This window comes from Onychostoma macrolepis, chromosome 06, assembly GCF_012432095.1.
Source record: "Onychostoma macrolepis isolate SWU-2019 chromosome 06, ASM1243209v1, whole genome shotgun sequence".
Taxonomy (NCBI): domain Eukaryota; kingdom Metazoa; phylum Chordata; class Actinopteri; order Cypriniformes; family Cyprinidae; genus Onychostoma; species Onychostoma macrolepis.
In genome coordinates, this window is record NC_081160.1 from 8,574,893 (window position 1) to 8,594,929 (window position 20,037).

The window sequence follows — 20,037 nt, forward strand, 5'->3', positions numbered from 1 at the left end:
GCGGTGCAAAAATAGATTTTGTGGATACTGATTTTATTTGATTGGTAATAGCCTATAACTATTTGAACTAATTATTATTGCCTCATTGCTATTATATATGCATTTTAAGTAATTTTAAAGGCTATTGTTCACTTGCATCTATTTTTATTACCACAAAAAAAAATAATTATAATTATAGGGCCCTAAGAAATCCGATTTATTTCCAAATTCAGTTTTTTTCCATTTTCATTTTTCTATACTCTGTTTTTATTAATCAAAAAGCCTGTCTAATTAATTGAGTTTTACAGTTTTATCTTGACCAAATCCTGTTTTATCAGTAGACTAGAACACGTGGATATGTTGTCATTCTTACTCTATAATACTGAACTTTGATTTCAGTGATTTGGACTATGAGATGGACACTTGCTTCTTGCACTCTATGACTAGGTTCACACTGCAGGCTAAAGTGGCCCAAATCCAACTTTTTGCCCAAATGTGACCCATATCTGATTTTCTTCTGACAGTCTGAACAGCACAAATCCGATTTTTTCAAATCAGGCCCAGGCCACTTTCATATGTGGTCCTAAATCAGATACATATCCGATGTTTCGCAATGCGACTTCTGTCTGAACAGCCATGTCGCATTTCATGTGATTTTTACATCATTGAAATGCAACAGACGTCACAATTCTGCGCTGGAGGAAATCGTGCTCTCCTTCTTAATATTCTTCTTCTTATGACTTCGTTATTTTGGCTCCGATTGCACATTAACTTAAAAATTGCTAAACATGCGCTAACATGAGCAGCATCCATTTTTATTTCCGCAAACACAGTGTGCTGCGTCTGACGTCACGTCATCTTCTGCGCATGCAGGTCACTTCTGGGCCGTATACGGTACACACAAAACTGATGGCAGTCACATTTAAATGACAATGTGAACAACAGTGCAAAAAATAAATAAATAAATAAATAAAAATAGGATTTCAGCAAAAAATCCGATCTGAGCATTAAGACCTGCAGTGTGAACTAAGCCTACGTTGCACTGTACTTTTGCTTTAAAAAAAGGATTTCATAGAAATTTGGATTTCGTTTGGTTTAATAAAATATAATTTAATAAAATTAAAGTAAAATTATTTTTTGTGGGAAATTAATCGTTTAGATTAATCGATAAATTAGCCGATAGATTAATCGAAATAAAAATATGCAGCCCTAATGTGTGGTCAGTTATATTTACACAATTACGAAATGTAAATGAGCAGGGCAGTCGTGTGTAGCATCCCTGAGGGGGTGACAGGGCAACAGGTCACAGTTCATTAGCATACTGCACTCCGTCAGCAACACTCTGTCCTGCTCCCTCCCTCCATTGTTAACATCTCCTGCCATCAATCCAGCTTTACACAAATCACTTCACGATCGATTGACTCTGCTGGTCAGGTAGTCTTGTTTTTGCTTTCGACTGACGGCAGATTTCACAGACAAACCTCAGGCAGAATCCAAATGTAATACATTGTTCATAAAACATTTATTAACGTGCAAAGAAATGCGCCATTTGCACGGTTGTAAAAGCATGTTAATCTAGATAAATGTCCCCTAATTAAACTATTTATTCTGCTTTACAGTACAGACATTAGGACAGTGAAATGAGGGTGGATTGTTTCTAAGCACCTTTACGGTGGTCCACAAGTCTGCAGCCAGCTCCTCTCAGCTGGTCTCCAGTTGATCTGTGTTTGCCAAAGGACACAGACCTCCCAATGAGTTCACACATTTCACTCCCCTTTTGCTTATGCTTACGCAAACACACACAGAGTTAGACATGGCTTGTTTTTGCAGAGCACTCAAGCAGTAGTGTATTGGTGCCTTCTCATTTTGGCAGGCCAGAAGTCTAGAAGTCTAGTAACACTTGTGCATGTGTGTGCATGTGTGTGCGTGTGTGTGCGTGCGTGTGTGTGCGCGTGTGTGTGTACCTACTTAACCATATTTTGGGGACAAATTTGTAAATTAAACCTGACAAAATCTCCAAAAACCTCTCTTTGGGGACGTCCTCATTTGTAAAACTAGTTTAAAAATAAAGTAAACAAAGGTTTTTTGAAATTGTAAAAATGCAGACAGTCTCCTGTAAGGGGTAGGTTTAGGTGTAGGGTTGGTGTAGGGCAATAGCACATACAGTAAGTACAGTATAAAAACCATTACGCCTATGGGATGTCCCCATTTAGATAGCTACAGTAAGTAAACGTGTGTGTGTGTGTGTGTGTGTGTGTGTGTGTGTGTGTTGTGTGTGTGTGTGTGTGTGTGTGAAAATCACTTCAGAACTGTTGCCAAATTCCCTCTTGATTGTTTGAGTGAGGTGCGTAAATCTAAACTCTAAATGTGTGATGTACAGCAAACAGAAATAAACCTGTGTAGTGACTTTGATGCCATAGAAAGACAAGCAGCAACACCATTTATAGCATCAGATGTTACTCATTAAAAAAAACTGCACAGTTTATAAAGGTAATTCAATGTTTTTCAAACATTTCAGGCCAAGTACCATGTTTGTAAAAATGAGAACATCCAAGTACCACCAAGTCCACCAAATATCCTCTCTTTATGATTTCAGCACTGATTAAATGGAGATCATAATATTGGACTGCATTTAAAAACTGCAAGCAACGTACACTATGTGTGTTGATTAATATCAGTAATCCTGTAGATAAATCATGTGAGAGCATCCGCAATGTGTTGAATTGCATTTTGCAAATCTGTGGAAGGACCTTACACTCTAAGAACACATATAAAACAGTACTAACATTTATAAAGGATTACAGACAGTGTAACTGAATGTGTTGATTTTGCAGTTCAAGCAAACATTGATATTAAAAATATTTTGAATCTGATTGGAATTTGATTTTTAAACTTCTCCCATCTGTCAAAAGCACATGGAAATCCTCAGGGGTGCCGTTGTTTTTTGCTTTATCTTGCATACACGAACACGTTTACACTATTAAGAGTGTATTAAAATAAAAGTAAATAAATAAATACATGCATACATTTTGGTAACACTTTAGTATAGGGACCAATTCTCGCTATTAACTAATTGCTTATTAGCATGCATATTACGAGCATCTTGGCTGTTTATTAGTACTTATAAAGTACACATTCTCTGACCATATTCTACATCCTTAATCCTACCCAATACCTAAACTTAACAACTACCTTACTAACTATTAATAAGCAGTAATTAGGAGTTTATTCAGGCGAAAGTCATAGTTAATAGTAAGAACTGGACCTTAAAATAAAGTGTGACCAAAATTTAAAAAAATAGCAAAGAAGAGGTTGAAAATTTCCCTTACAAATTGGGTGTCTTATAAACAGAATATTCTGATTACAAAAAAAAAATAATAATAATATTATTATATGTATATATATATATATATATATATATATATATATATATATATATATATAAGCCATATTTGTATTGCACTGCAGTACTCTACATGTTATTAGGATAACAAAAAAAGGATTTACAAAATTACATTTTTAGGCTGGACTGCTTTGTAGTGGTCTAACAGCATTCGTCAATGTCAAAATGATGACCAATTAAATCAAAGGCGGCGGGCTTTACCACTGACAGAACCCAAGCATGAATTCCAGTGTGATGCTTTGATTATAAAAGTTAAAGACTGCAGATGTTTAGTGAGAGCTAAACATCATGACAACTGTCTTACAATAGTTTGTTACGGAGTTGGAGACATTTCTATTCAACTTCTTCGTGCAATTTAGCCATTTTGAATGCAAAATATCATTTGCATGATTCATGTAATTTGTAATAGTAATGAGAAAATCAATGAACTGTTTTTGCCATATTAGGTATATGATTAAGAATGAATGTGTGGATATTTGAAAATAATTTAAAAATATTACTTGCAAATTGTCACGGTGCACACAGCAGGGAGGAACGAGGAACACAGAGACGAGGAGTAACTTCAAAATAATAGTCTTTAATGGTGACATCAGGACAGGGCAAGACAAGGCAAGATTCACACAGACAGGAACACCGGGGAATAACGAGTAGACCAGACAAACTACTAACTAAACAGGCAGGAACTAAATACACATGACAATCACTGATAATTAGACGAAACACGGCTGGACAAGACTTAACTAATAATCACACTTAACAAGGACAGGACCAAGACCAAATATGGAAACAAGAGGCGGGAACACATGGCACACATGACAGAGGACTGACACAAATAGTTCAAAGCATTACAACAAATTCTAGTTCTTTATTTACAGGACCCATTTAAGTCCTGGAAATATTTATTTCCTTTAAATACCAATTCTGTCTTGAATACCCCCCTTAAAACTGCTCATGGCACCCCTGGAAATCTTGTCAGATCCAGTGCCTAATGCAGTGCAGTCTTAAAGCTCACTTTCATGAAACTGAGCAAATTAACCAATTTGTGGTATTTTTAATTCAAAAATAACTCACTTCAAGAGTGCTTTCCCTTTAAAAATGTATGCCCAAGTGATTTGCTGTGCATTTGTCCATTAAAAGGAGTCAAGGACATTTCTTGGAAAAATGTACAACTGCCTTATTAAATGTATGGAGTATAACTCTGAGCTCTTTTCTTTAGATTATCAAGGACATTCTAACCAGCAACCTAGAGGTCCCTCCTACAGTAAAGAAATGTCTCTTAAAAATAAATGTTTACATCTATGGTTCCATGAACAATCTTGGACAAAATTGTCATTTTTAAGACCCATTCACAAAAACGTTATTTGTGAATACAAAAATGATTCTTCTGGGACAACCTCCTTTTGAAACCTTTATTTTAAAGAGTGCATAAGGACTTATGTGTTTTTTCAGTACCAGATGTTTAAAGGTGCCATAGAATGCATTAATACAATATTTTAAATTGTTCTCTGATATCTACATAGAAGGTATGTGGCTTAGGTAAGGGCAAAAATTCTCCAGAAACGGTTTTACATGTGCATTTACAACCCTTGGATTTCTCCCTAGAATGAAATGGTCTGTTATTGGCTTATTTGGAAGGGTCATGAATAATAATGTTGAGCTATGCTCTGATTGGCTGTTTCACTGTGCGGCTCATTTCAGTAACTCACAGCAGGAAGGAAACACGGGGAGGAAAATATATATTTCAATACTTTCTCTCGCAGTTATATCATCAGGTAAATATAATGTATATAAAATGCGGGCATCAGGGAGCCGCTATTAATATGCGGGGCACTGAAACTGCTTTCAAATGCACGATCGCTTTTTACTTTCACTTTGGAGATTCGCGATCGCACGAACTCTGTTTATACTATGGAGCAGCAGTACTTACCACACATTTTACAAGATCAGATGCTTGTCAGTGGTGCTCAGAATCTGTAAATCATTCTCCATCATCCTCATCTCTCCTTACTTGGTTTATGTGGTAAGTGAAATCTTATGTACTGTAATGTAACAGGCTACCGCTAGCAAGGAGCTAACCATGTCCCTTTAGTGGCTCGTGTTATTTTATTAGAACACGTTATTTGTTTTCCGTGCCTTTCTGATTACAGACACCAACCCATCCCTGCACTTCACATCCCCTGCACAGCCTGGAATATAACATTTATTTCCATGGTCTGCCATTTTCGCTGTTGTCCTCGCTTGTTTCTTTACAATACCTGCAGGACTTCTGATGATTCGGTTGTGCAAGTTCGGCTGGCATAGAACATGGGCGGGTTTATGCAAATGTGTTGGGCGTAACTATTAGTGATCCCGACTGTTACATCACAGTTGGTGTTATGTTCTGATTCGCCTATTTTTCAGTGGTCTTTTTTATTCACGAGATTTACATAAGGAGGAAACAATGGTGTTTGAGGCTTACGGTATTGTCATTTCCATGTACAGAACTGTTATTATTCAACTATGCCAAGGTAAATACAGTTTTCCATTCTATGGCACCTTTAAAAGGTATAATTATCCATCTTTCATACTGTGCATTTTAACAATGTTATGCCTAAATTCTCTTGTAGCACTATTTTTTAAGTATATCTTATTTAAAATAAAAATGTTGGCATTAAAATATCTTCATTTTTTAGCACTGTAAATTTCCAGTCACATTGGACCCCTGGATATATATGGTTTGAGAACCAGGTAATGAATCAGATACAGGGGTAAATCAAACAATTCCTCAAAATTCCAAATTCCAGTCTCCATTTCTATCCTGTCTCTCAGACTATGAATCAACCATAATCTTACTTGTCTCATTCGGCCCCTGTCGTTTTCATTTTCTAGACGCTGAAATCTATTTGCATGCTAAAAAGCTCGGGAACACCATTCCCCTCCCCCTGTCCACACTTCCATCTCCACTCCGTCCCTTTTCATCAGATGGCCTTGTTCTTCCACATAGTTTATGAAATAAAGCAAATAGCTTTAGGAGTACACAAACTCACACTTTTATCACAATTTTCATTGGGAGCATGCGCATGTATGTGAGAGACAAACAGAGAAAGATCCTCAAAAGGACAGACAGCGTGAGATATGAGAGAGAGAGAGAGAGAGAGAGAGAGAGAGGTATGTATCTATGTATGGAGGAGTGTGAAAAAAGAGGGGGAGGTGGAGAAGAGGACGATGGACACAGAGCAAGCGAGAGAGAGTGAGAGAGAGTAAGAGACAGAGTGAAAGAAAATACAGTAGCCACGGAGAAGAGAGCGTGTGTCACTCAGAGAGAGAGAGAGATACTGTAGACAGGGTGGAGGTCTGGAGTTCCACAGACAGCTCTGAGGGGTCCAACATTAGTAAATACACAATTCAGTAATAACTAAGCTGACTATTAACCTTAGTTTTTGTAGCAGGTTCTATATCTTCAAATGGAAGGATGACATTTTATGAATTTGCTTTAGAAAGGAATGTTTTTTGAAAGTTTGTGGTTATATTCTGTACTGTAATAGCCATTTTATACTGTCATCTCTAATAAAAATCAAAAAAGTTTCAAAATTCAAACAAAAATCATATTTTAAGTCAGTTTATGAATACAATCAATAAATTATCAAATTAATAAACAAAATAAATAATTAAAACAAAAATAATAAAGTAAATGAATTAATTAAAATAAATTAAAAAATAAATAAAACAAAACAAAAATATTAAAAGTAAAGAGAAACTAAGATGCACTCAACTAAGATGCTTTACAACACAATCCTGTGCCTCTACAATGCTTCTAATTTGCAAGACATGTTTCACTGGCCACCAAATATAATTAGCTGTAGCTTTTTAATGACCCTTGTTGCATTGGAACAAACCAAAGCAATAATCAAAAGATTAAGGGCTTAAGAACTGAGATGTGCTGAATTTTATCATAAGACCAGAGGGACGTCTTGCTAATATGATAATGAATGAGACAAACCACTTAACTAACAAAGGGTAAAAGACAACATGAGAGGATCAGAAAAACACTGGTACCCTTCCTGATGAACATCAGCAGCTATGTACTAACTATAATGCTAAAATTAACTGAACATGTGATGAACATTCACTCTGTCCTCGCAGTCTCAAGCAGCCAGTGCTTAGTCATAATCGTTATTTGTCAAAAATAAATGTTTATATGCCACACAAATTTAAGATCCTTTCAGATCAGTTTAGACAATGAGTAGCCTTTTTATCTCCGGCGATAGCACTTATTAATAAAACTGTCATCAAACTTTGATTATGGGTTTTTCAAAGCAATCCCACACATGGGTAATAACAGGCTATATCTTGTTGCTCTAACTTTGATGGTATCCCAGTGCCACCCTTGAAAAGTTCAAATTAAACATTTTCCTACAAACACTGACAGCAACTGCACCCACGAATCCTTACAACAACTTTTTGTTGTAAATGTTACATTTAATTTATTAATTACAGCCTGTGCATGCCAGAACGTGTCATGTCGTGATACGAAGTAGCAAAAAACAAGTGATTCATTCAATAAATCATTGGTGACATTAATCTTATTTGTTAATTTTATATATTTATATAAAGCATGCACACCTCCATGCTAGCCATTGTTGTCATTAAAAGAAGGACCTATTATTACATTTGCTTTGGCCAAGCATCCATTTCAGACGGCCATAGCAACTGGCATAAGTCAACCTGGCCGAGTCTGTTGATTTTTTTTCGGTCAAACGACTCAAAGTTTTTCCTGTAAAATGACATCTAAATTACAGCCCTGTCGATCCAAGGTTTATTTTTGCAGCTAATGGCTGAAACACATGTAACAGGGGAGAAAGCACGGATTGGGAAGGCAACGGGCAGCGGTATGGCGTAAACGGCGGGATGCGGTGCGGTATTATCGGCCTGTGATGAGAGATCTGTGCTGGGTAAATCATTAGTGCTCATTAGAATTGAATCATGGAGATTATGCTCTGAAGAGATCAGTGGAAAACGATGGTCATGGCTCAAAGAGAGCAGACACAATGTTGCCATAGAGATTTGTTAGCTCAATCAAATGAAACGCTGCAACTCTAATATTCGAGAGCTCAGCATTAGTCCACACTGTGGGCTGTGTGCTTTAGGATGTGTCTAAGGCCAAGACTAGTAAATTTGAGTATTGCTTCATCTCTTGTTCAAAATGGGGATGCTGACTGTACTATATTATAGCAAACTACACATAGCATTGCACTTCTCACTGGTCTCTGCCTGTCAACCTTGTACCTGTGTTACCTTTCATTCTTTTAAAATAGCAATTTCTTAGGCAACTAGGAAACTAATAAGCTAATATCTTCCTACACTCTTAAAAATAAAGGTGCTTCACGATCCCATGGAAGAACCTTTTTGTCTAAATGGTTCCATAAAGAACCTTTAACATCTGAAGAACCTTTCTGTTTCACAAAAGGTTCTTTGTGGCAAAATAAGGTTCTTCAGATTATAAAAAGGTAAGAAAGAGATGGTTCTTTAAAGAACCTTTGATCCCGCTTTATATTAGGTGGCCTTAACTACTATGTACTTACATTTCAATTAATCATTTGGTACAATGCACTTACTGTGTACATACATGTTTTTACATTGTACCTATATTTTAAAAATACCTATATGTAATTACATCTGTAATTAATTTCCGTAATTACATTTATAATTACACTGTTGACCCATCACTTACACCTTAACCCACCCTTAAACCTACCCATACCACCAAACCTGTCCTTAACCTTACCTGTTTCCCACCTCAATAGCAGCAATAGTGTTTTGCAATACAATATGAACACAATAAGTACATTGTACTTATTTTTTGATGTAAGTACATAGTAGTTAAGGCCACCTAATATAAAGTGGGACCGAACCTTTGACTGAATGGTTCTTTGTGGAACCAAAACTGGTTCTTCTATGGCATCACTGTGAAGAACCTTTATTTTTAGTATGTAACAAGATTTTCAAATGTTTACACCACCTGAATTAAATTTTAAATAATAAATATTTGTTTGTCATGGTCAACATTCCGAATTCTATACCCATTTATAAAAAAATTAAAAATAAAATGTTTTACATACGTTTTAACTATATTATATATTTATAACCATATACTATAAATTTCATTTTTTTTAACCAAATTTGAATTGCTGTAAATGTTACAAATAAATTAAGGTATCATGACATAATGCACAGCATAAATAAATTATATATTTTAATAAATATATTTGCTAAATATTACATTTATCAGCGTTATTAAATTATTTACATTTCTAAAGACTGACTTTGTGATTTAACAATGTGGTATAATGGCTAAGGTAATCAACATGTGAATAAAATAGGGAAATGACTTTGCACAATTAAAAACCCAACATTGGCTGATATATGGAAACAATACTTAAAGAAAAACTAATATATAACCTATATGGTATCAATATTGTGCATCTTTAATTACTGTGGGTTCCATGCAAACATGGCTAGTGTGAACATCTCTTAATGCACATAACATGTTAATGAAGGCGGCAATAGCCTCGTGGGCAGCGTGCCGACATATAGCACCATTGCACTTCGGGCATCCCGTCCCCAATCCCCTGCCATAAAGAAAAAAATAAAAATAAAAAATAAATCTTTAAAAAAAAAAAAAAAATGTATCATAACACAATTCATGATGCAATACTTATTAATTGCAGCAGGGGCGACATATTAGCACTTCCAGTTCCATTGTCCTGCAGTCAGGTTTTTTTTTTTTAAATGGGTTTTTAGTTAAATGCCAGACTTTTTTTTGTTGACAACAGTGCTTATTTTCTGCAATAATCCAAAAGCCAATGGTAAAATCATCGGTTGTCACAATAATGCAAGAATGCATGTTAAGTATGGACAACGGAAATGCGCACTTGCAATGCATGTCCAACATTTGTATCTGCATTACTTGCGTAGAGCATGTTTCTGGCCAAAGAGTTTACAAAGGAAATGGACTAATACCAACAACTCCGCTGATTTCAAACCAACCCAAGTAACCGTACACTCACCCTCTATTTATAGAGAAAGAACAGCGATCAGGAGAAAATGCCCAGCATTTGTGGGAAACTCTCCAATCCACTAGATGTAATTACATCACAGGATGTAAATCATTAAATCTACACAGCACTTTGCCCAATCACAGGTGGATGTGCTGGCAGCTGTAATGACATCACAAAGGTTTTTTTTTGTCCTTTCAGGAAACAGTAAGTGAGCACAGAGAGATGATAATTGCCTTTTACACAGGAAGAGTCAGACTCTAATGCACTTCATAGTCATCTGTTTTGGAGGCAAGCGGTGGGTGTATTTCTAAAGTCCGGTTTACTCATTCTCCCATGATTCTCGATTCTTTGATCTGTAAAGAAAAGCTGTGTGACCCAGAGTCCATTCTGAGCTCAGTTTGTAGTCCACACAGGTATGGAGGGAGAGGAGGAAAACATTTATAGAACAGCTGTCAGGACAATGAACCTCAAGCTGAAAGTCAAAGTCACCCGGGCAGTCATTGACATGGAGATCATTCATTTGCATCTACATCAGGTTCATCCAGAGTGGGCCACCGCATCTGGTGCATTCTCACGATTTGCATTAGAGATTATCAAACAGGTGGAGGTGTGACTGCTTCATAATTAATATTTTGTAGATGCACCAATATTCTAGATGTATGAAATTAATGGAAGGCCAAAGCAACCATAATGACTGCCTGAAATAGAACAGACGTGTCTAGGGAGAGGGTCCAAAAATAACAAATGACTTTTAATTAGGGGACATTTGTTAATGTGTCATCTGTGTAATTCTGCATGTGTTCGTGTGTCCACAAATGTGAAAACAACTGCTGTCTAAGTGGCAATATTTGCATGTTTGTTTGCATTTACAGTGGGGAGCAAACGTTTAAGACTACACAGAATCTGGGATTTTTTCCAGTTCACCTGGAAACCAACTTTTTTGGATTTAAAAAAAAAATTATATAAAAAGTTATGTAAACTGCCATTCAAATGAATTATTTTATTCAGAAAGGACTCAAAAAGTAACAGTAAAAAAAAAAAAAAGTCTTTCAAATTCTTCTGAAGTGCTATACATCAAAGAATCCTGAAAAAAAGTCTCATGGTTTCCAGGAAAATATTAAGCAGCATGACTGCTCTTAACATTGATGATAAAAAATGCTTCTTGAGCATCAAATCGGCATACTGGAATAAAGGATCATGTGACACTGAAGACACAATTCAGCTTTGCCATCACAGGGATAAGTTACATTGTAAAATATATTTAAAATAGAATACAGTTATTTTAAAATGCAATAATATTTAATTATTACAGTTACATTTTTGATTATATAAACACAACCTTTTAAGAAAAAATACATCTAACAAGCATTTTATGACCTTTTCTTTGCATGCCCACCTGTAACCCTCCAGATTTCACACATATTCCAATTAAATTTTACAATGCAGAGCTGAAATCTGCCATCCTAACTGGCTTCCTCAGCATCACATCACCAAAAATGACAGACTGAGTAACTCACTGAGCGCACCAACACATACAAGCACAGGTCAGCATTCTACAGAGAAAATGAATAGCAAGTAGGAGAAAAGATTGGCGCTAGAAGACAGAAGTATACCAAGTAAAAAAGAGGGAGGAAGGAATGCGGTTTAATGGACTGCTGGATTTACTGAACTCTCAGCTGTAAATTCATGTAACTCCCCACATCTTAAAAACACCATCCCTCAGCTTACGACAAGGGCAAATTTCACTCAAAGACTGAGGGGACTTTCCATCGACTTCTATGGTTTTTATATTGAGGTAATGATATTTTATATCCCCTTGTTCAACTTAACCCTCAAACAAACATTTTCATTAAGGAAGAAATTAGTATTTATGCATTTATAAAACGTAGGTTATGTCTGGTTCTCTCTTTACTATCCTTGTGAGGACATCTGGTACCCACAACGTAACAAAACCTGACCCACAGATAAAAATCAATGAAACTACAAATGCAAACATTCACATAAAAGAATACATTTCATAACAGACCGACTGGTCCATACACACACACTCACAGAAGTACTCACCAGTATTGTTCTTCTTCCTGTTCTTCAGAGCACAGGTGACAGGATCTCCAGAAACACAAGGATTCTCCACATATTTGGGTGTCCTGATTGAACCTGCAGACAGAGCGAAAATGAGAGAAAGACCAGAGCAGAGAGAGTGAGAGAAAGAGAGAGAGAGAGAGGGAGGAGAAAGAGAGTGAGAGAGACGCACATACACACACAGAGACAGTTAAGTCTTTCCAGATGGGATTTTGAAGCTGGCGATCTGAATCTCTGGGCAGAGCTGCATGTGGATCTGCTTGTGTGTGTGTGTGTGTGTGTGTGTGTGTGTGTAACAGTTGTGATCGGCTGTCCTGTACTCCCAGAGAGATTCCAGTATAAATGAGTCGTCTGTAATGATTTAATCACCCTGAGCAGTTCCTCCTGCGTCTGCTGAGTCAGAGTCAAGCTTTATTGGCATGATTGTCAACATTTACAATTTTGCCAAAGCATAAAAGTATTTAGAGTAGAGAAATAGACTATAAATAACTAACATTTAAAAGTTTTGATGTTGGTAAGATTTTTCAGTGTTTTTGAAAGAAGTCTTTTATGCTCACCAAGGCTGCATTTATTTGATCAAAAATGCAGTAAAAAGTGCAATATTGTAAATTAGTATTGCAATTTTAAATAACTGTTTTGTATTTGAATATATTTTAAAGTGTAATTTATTCCTGTAATGATAAAGCTGAATTTTCAGCATTCATTACTCCAGTTTCACATAATACTTCAGAAATCAGTCTAATATGCTGATTTGGTGCTCAAGAAACATTCTTTATCATTAGTGTTTAAAACGGTTCATTAATTTTTGTGGAAACCTTGATATTTTATACAAGATTCTTACATGAATAGAAAGCTTAAAACAGCATTTATTTGAAATGGATATGTTTGGAACAATGTAAATGATTTTATTGCACTTTTGATCATTTTAATGCATCCATGCTGAAAAAAATATATATATATTAGTTTCTTCTGACCGCAATCTATAATAATAGTTTATTATTTGGTCTAATACTAGATCAAATTATATATGAAACAATAAAATAAAACTGAAAACACAGTCTCAGGGTTACTTCAGCACACAAACCACTAGCTGAATCAGCTCATTCACAGCCCTGACTCGTCTGCATGAACATTTGTTCCATTTAACTTCACAGCGGTTCCTCATACAAAGCCTCAAACATCAGAAAGGAGCCTGAAATGAGAATAAAGACAGACATCTCTACTGGCACACAGATTTGAAAGTAATATTCGAGGCTGTAGCAACTGCCTTTCCCACTTTCAGAAATTAAGTTCATCCCTACCCACTTGTTGGGGATCATTATATTTTAAGAGCTTTGTGTTGATCAGCCAAAAAACAAAAAGTTGACAGCCAATGTGAAATGAAGAAAATTAGTTTGGACTTTGTTTGGGCAATGCGTCACCTCGACTTTTCAGACTCTTCTCGAACCTCTGGTAATATTACATTACACAGTTAATGATTGTTTGAAGGAAACCAATAGCAAAGGATCTGAGAGATTAGGGCTGTAGGAACAAATCAATGTAGGTTTGACTCTAGACTAATGGCACAGTCACAGCTCTATCACTTCCACATCCTGGAGTTTGGCAGTTAACAACAGGTTGCCTGATAGGGACTGTCATGTAATTACATGTAACTTTCAGTACAATGCTTTGGATGAAAAGTGTTTGCTATAAGGTAAGTAACTAAAAAGGTTTGATCTGTGATAGGCTTTCACTCAGTTTTAAAATCAACCTGACAACGTTCGCATAGTAGTCTCTAAGTGCAACAATATTTGCAGAGAAAAACATGTGACACTGACTTAAACATGAATGACATAATTGAAAACGTAATTGTAACGTGCTATTTTTTTCCTTCGGAATAATGTAAATGAATTGTGTAGAACAAGACTAAGAAAGCAATTTTAGGTTTATGTTGACTTAGATGAAAAGTGGTGTGTACTGCCACCTACAGGAACACACACAGAATTGCAGGCACAGAAATGCTTCCATTAGCATTACTTAATATGGGAAATGCTTGCATCAGGGGAGAAATAAATGCTTTTGTGAAATGAAGTGACAGATAATAAAACTAAATATTATGAAACGAGAATGTGAATGTTGTTAATTGCTACTTAAACATTAGAATGGATCTAAAAAAAATCCAATTCTAATCTAAATCAAGTTGATTAATGGTAACATGTTGCATTTCTCAGTTTTTCTTTTTTCTTTTTTTCCCAAATGTGTTCTGTAAAGCATTCTAATTAAGAACAGCTTTAATTCAGCAGCACATAGGGCTGAGGTGGGTATGATCACACAACCTGAGGTGCAAGACTGTGGGAAGAACAATCACCAAACGTTGCCAGAATACTGAGCGAGTTCCTGCCAAGTGTTTCTCTTGCCATGTGATTGGCAGCTCTCAGCTCAACTATCAGTGTGAATCAGCACAGAGCAACCAATGCCACAATGATAACGTAATGCATTTTACACAGTATATATATATACTGTTTCATTCATCAGTTCTCAAATAATCTAAAGCAGCTACCAAAAAATATACAGTTTATCTAATCACACATTTGGAAAAGACTGCATGTTATCTAAGATTTTACATCAGAAACATGTCAATATATGAACCCACTCAAGTTCATCTTGACCTACACTCTGACCTAAAGTCTGACAATCAATTCAACCTACACTTTGACCCCTGACTTTTGTTTCATAATGGGATTCCTTCCTAGGGGCCGGTTGCATAAACACAGCAACTATGTCTTCTTAACTAGTCTGGCCAACTAGTAGTTATTCAAGGGGTAATTAGTCTTACTTTTTGAATTAGAGCAATATATCTGACAATCAATCAATCAACCAACCAACCAATAACAGTTAAAAGTGATTAGCCCTAAAGAAAAAAGATTAGATGGCTACTACTGATTATTCCAAGCAGTTTATGCAACTGATCTTCACATGCAGGTAAGTGACTCTTTGACCCTATCCCAAATATTGCCTTCAGCCCTTGCTGTCCTTAAGTACACACATTAGCGATGCTGGTGGTCGCACAGACCAGTGGATCACAAATGGTTTGCTTCGGTACTCCCATTTGCTATTGAGCATCACAGAAACATTATTTATTGTACAAAAGTTAACAAATATGTCCTTAAAATCAAACATGAAATCTATTCATATGTAAATACTTAAAAAATAATAATCTGGAACACTAAATTTACTCCAAAATACATTTGAATTTAATAATTTGCTCAGACCACTCAGATCATTAGGATCAAGTCAGTTAGAAATACCAAAGGTTCACACAAAACAAGGGCAGTCCACCTTTAGCTATTATACCAGATAGATATATCAGAAGAGATCAGATGTGCTAAAACATTAGCCATATTTAAATCCAGACTCAAAACTCATCTGTTTAGCTGTGCATTTGTTGAATGAGCACTGTGCTACATCCGAACTGATTGCACTGTATTTTATGTATAATCATTTTCTAACTGTTCTAAATTCATTTCAAATCAACTTTTATATCATTTTAAAAGATTAAACAGAAGGCTAAAGTGCGTGCTGTGATGGTAAAGAGAATGTGGGCAAAGAAAGACAAGTGTGTTGGTTAATCAGTTGAAAGTAGGACCTCTGAGTTCTATTTGTTTGGTTTATGATGGTCAAAGTAGGGGGTGAAGTAGTGGAATAGTTAGGGTGTTTTGGGAGGTTTTTTTCACTTAGTGCGGAAGAGTTTGAACAAAGCTTGAGAATGTTTGTTTTTAAATTTTGTTTTTATTGTTGTGATTATTATTATTTTTTTTTTTTATGACTATTTTATTTCTATTTATGTAAAGCACTTTGAATTACCACCGTGTATGAAATTTGCTATATAAATAATGCCTTGACTTATAAAATAGTGCAAAGTTTTATAATACACACACCTTTTAATGTTTTTTTCTTATCTTTTAAAAATCATACTCTACATAATTATACAGTTATAATATATGTTTGAATATTTGCATTTTTCTTTTAGTTTTTTTGTCCTGCTGTCCAGGGCCGGAACAGTCCTGTGAAACATCAGCTGAGAATTGCTTGTATAGACTGAGAGGTAGTCTGTTGTTCCTAATCAAGGGGCAATTGGGCCACAATTTTTTTTTACCCCCTCAAACCGTTGTTTTTTTATTGAAGTACATACTGTTGTGAAATCACAGAATGAATAATTAAATACACTTAATATTAGTGACATTCTCAGTTTCTTCTAATAAAAAGTTTGAAAACAAGCAGAGGAGTTACAGGAAGAAATATAAATGGGGGGCCTTTGAATGTTAGACAATGAAGGGCTTTCGAGTCAAAAAAGTTAAGAAACATTGGTCTACAGTGTGAAGTTAGCACCAACAGATGGCACAGTTTGTGCATTACATAAATCACAGCTGCAGAACTTCTTGAGGAGGACAAGCTATAGCACTGTAAACTTGACTGATGTGTCTATTGTATATGATATACAGCATACTACTTGAACCAGAAGTACTATTTGGATAGTACCCAAACAGCCAGATTTACCCATTAGGATAGATATTAAATCACCAGTCCAACTGACTAGGATTAAAAATGTAAACATTTTTCTATCCCTTTTTCTATTATTGTAAATATATATTTACTTTTTATCTTTAATGTTATCTCACATTGTAAAAATGCATTTTTCATCAGCTCTGAATGGATGTATAGTATATGTAATGTGAAACCCGAAATTACTTGAATGATACAAGTAACAACCAGGGGTCTAAAAAATGCATAGTCCATGATAAGTCTAGGATAATATTGCATAGTATATGATCATATTAATCAGCTGAGTATTAATGTATTAAAAGTATCAATGTATTAATAAATTGAGTTGAGCCATTAATTCAAACTGTCAGTAATCGCATACTCCTAGTAAATACATTTAAAAAGTGACTGTTATGTACCTGGTGACTTGTTGGACCGGACTGGAGAAAGATAGGGTTGGCGGGGAGGGAGAAGGGGGGAGGAAGGGAGGGAGACGGACACTCCTCTGGTCAAACTCGGCCTCACCATCTCCTCTGCAGGGTACGGCTGTACTGGCAGCGGCCCACTCCCATGATTCTGAACACCCACAATCCCCTCTTCCTGAACTCTGTGATGGAAACTGGGGCTGAGGGATTGACTTCCTAAGCAAAAATAAGATAGACAAGAAAAAAAAATTGCACTTTTTAAACAAAGCCGAACATGAGAGTTCAAAATCCTGTGTTAGTGATCCATTCAACATGAGTCACTTATACAGACTGAACATTTAGAATGGTTTGAGTCTCTTAAACTCTCAAACTCTTAAATTCGATTCATTGAGAAGTGAAAAAACAAAAAAAAGCCTGTATGCTTTCCAGTTGGACGTCAGAAATCCAATTAGCTAGGTATCATTACCAATGGCTTTCTGTATTCAAGCCTTCAAAACCACTATAAAAACATACAGACAAACTACTAAGCCAGTCTCATGACCAACAGTAATATTATACATCTTTCTCCTCCTATAATAAGCCCTTTCGAAGAAAGCTGAGAATAATTTAAGCTCTTTTAACATTCCAAACCAAACATACAAGGCCTAAAGTTCCTCTCACCGCAACAGGGTTTACTGCTGATCTTTACTGCCAAAACGAAGCTGGTTTTAAACAAAATGCCAACAGTATGCAGATTTTTCACTGGACAACCCACCATATTATGTACAGGACATCCCTGCAGTCATTTTGGAGAAAGACTGATTAAAGAGACCAAAATGTAAAACTACTCTGTGTGTAAATTAAACAAAAAAATAAATAAATAAATGAATAAACAGGCTGACACTAATTCACAGCTTTACTGAAAACTTGCATTGTTTTTTAAATTAATAAACAGAATACACATAAAATCAATATGCTACTCCCGTTCAACTAGTCAGTTTCCACAATAATCATATTGCTTTCTTGTCCGTGACTGCAACATTCTTAAACTTTGGCTTGGCTTGGTTGTCTAAAACATTCGTTTTGCAAGATGCATTTTATTTTAGAATTTAAAATTCTAGCCAATATTGATAACCATTTTCATGTTGTGGCTAAAAACAAACAAACAAACTAATCGTTGTACAAAACCTAATACTTCTAATACTAGTAAATCTAGGTATCACTAGATTATAATGTACAGTATTTTTTATAATAATAGTAACTTTTATTAGTAACTTAAAAGTAATTAATAATCAAAAAAGGAGAATTGAGCATGCACAATGAAATATTTAAATCTTAAAACTAAATTAAATCTTTTAAAGAAAAATAATAAAATAAAATAAATCATAAATAAAAATCATAAATCATTCCTCCAGGGATCCTCTTATTAACGTTAGATTAGTAAAATAAATAGATAAACAAAAATCACATAAATTTAAATAATTGGTGCAGAAGCAAAGTAACATTGTATTAAAAGTAACAAATTGAAGCAGAAAGTCTAAAAATACTATTTTTGTAAAACATACTTTTAATATATATATATATAAATAATAATAAAAAAAGATAGTAGTGTTTTTCAAGCATAGTTTTGCTAATAAATTATACTACAGAACGTTTATTCAATTGTATCAACTTTGTTTGCATTTTGTGTTTTAAAAGTAAATGATTTTCAGGATTCAAATGATACTTGACCACAGGGTAAGGTTTCACTCCAGTATGGAGGCTATATGTAACATTGGCCATAGGGTGGAAAATGTGCCGGCATGGCTTTCTTCTTCCCTTTTATTGCAGATTTGTGGTCAGTCGCCTCTTAACACAGCCCAGCAAATCAAGTCTGACTAATGACAGTCTACTCCAGAGAGCTCTGATATAATTACAGCCCTGCATTCATAACACTGAGGCCTGACCAAAATACCAACCAGAGACTCCATTCATCAGACATCAAATATTTATCAGAATATAAATTCAGTCGAAATGAGGGTTTGGAGCTGGACGGAGGCTTTGCTGAATCCTATATTTAGTCAAATGTGGACAGACCGAACCAGACAGGGAAAAAAAAAAAAAAATACATTCATGCTGCTGTAAATGGACTCTTAAATGTACATGTAGAGTAAATCAGGTATGCTGGCGTTTTGGCATCATCATAAGAACGAGGCATAAATCAGGTACGCTGGAGTTCAGCATAAGAAAAAGCGAATGACTGAAGTGACGACTACTCAACTTCTGAAGGAAATTAAGTAAAAGAACACATACAGTAGATGAAAACAAAAGACAAACCTTAACTCCAGATGGTACCAACTCTTCTTCACACAAACAGGAAGTCAAAAAAAATAATCACAGGCAAGGACAGACGTAGGATGACAACAATAAGGAAGGAAGGGAAACAAATTCCATTTCAAATAAATGCCGTTCTTTGAACTTTTCACTCATTTGTCAAGGTTTCCACAAACATTAAGCAGCTGCTTTCAACATTGAGAAGGAGAAGAAGAAGAAGAAGAAGAAGAAGAAGAAAAAGAAGAAGAAGAAGCAGAAGAAAAAGAAGAAGAAGAAAAAGAAGAAGAAGAAGAAGAAG

General features: G+C 35.4%; 1 protein-coding gene across 2 annotated transcripts in view; it reads right to left on the reverse strand.

Moving 5' to 3' along the window:
- The window catches only part of tanc1a (tetratricopeptide repeat, ankyrin repeat and coiled-coil containing 1a), a 77,004-nt gene that overhangs the window by 36,915 nt on the left and 20,052 nt on the right, over positions 1 to 20,037 (reverse strand). For both annotated transcript variants that reach the window (XM_058778334.1, XM_058778335.1), the window contains exons 3-4: positions 17,442 to 17,663; positions 12,484 to 12,576 (exon numbers count right to left, since the gene is read on the reverse strand). In XM_058778334.1, the coding sequence (XP_058634317.1) occupies positions 12,484 to 12,576; positions 17,442 to 17,663 (315 nt within the window). The remainder of the gene's footprint in view (positions 1 to 12,483; positions 12,577 to 17,441; positions 17,664 to 20,037) is intronic.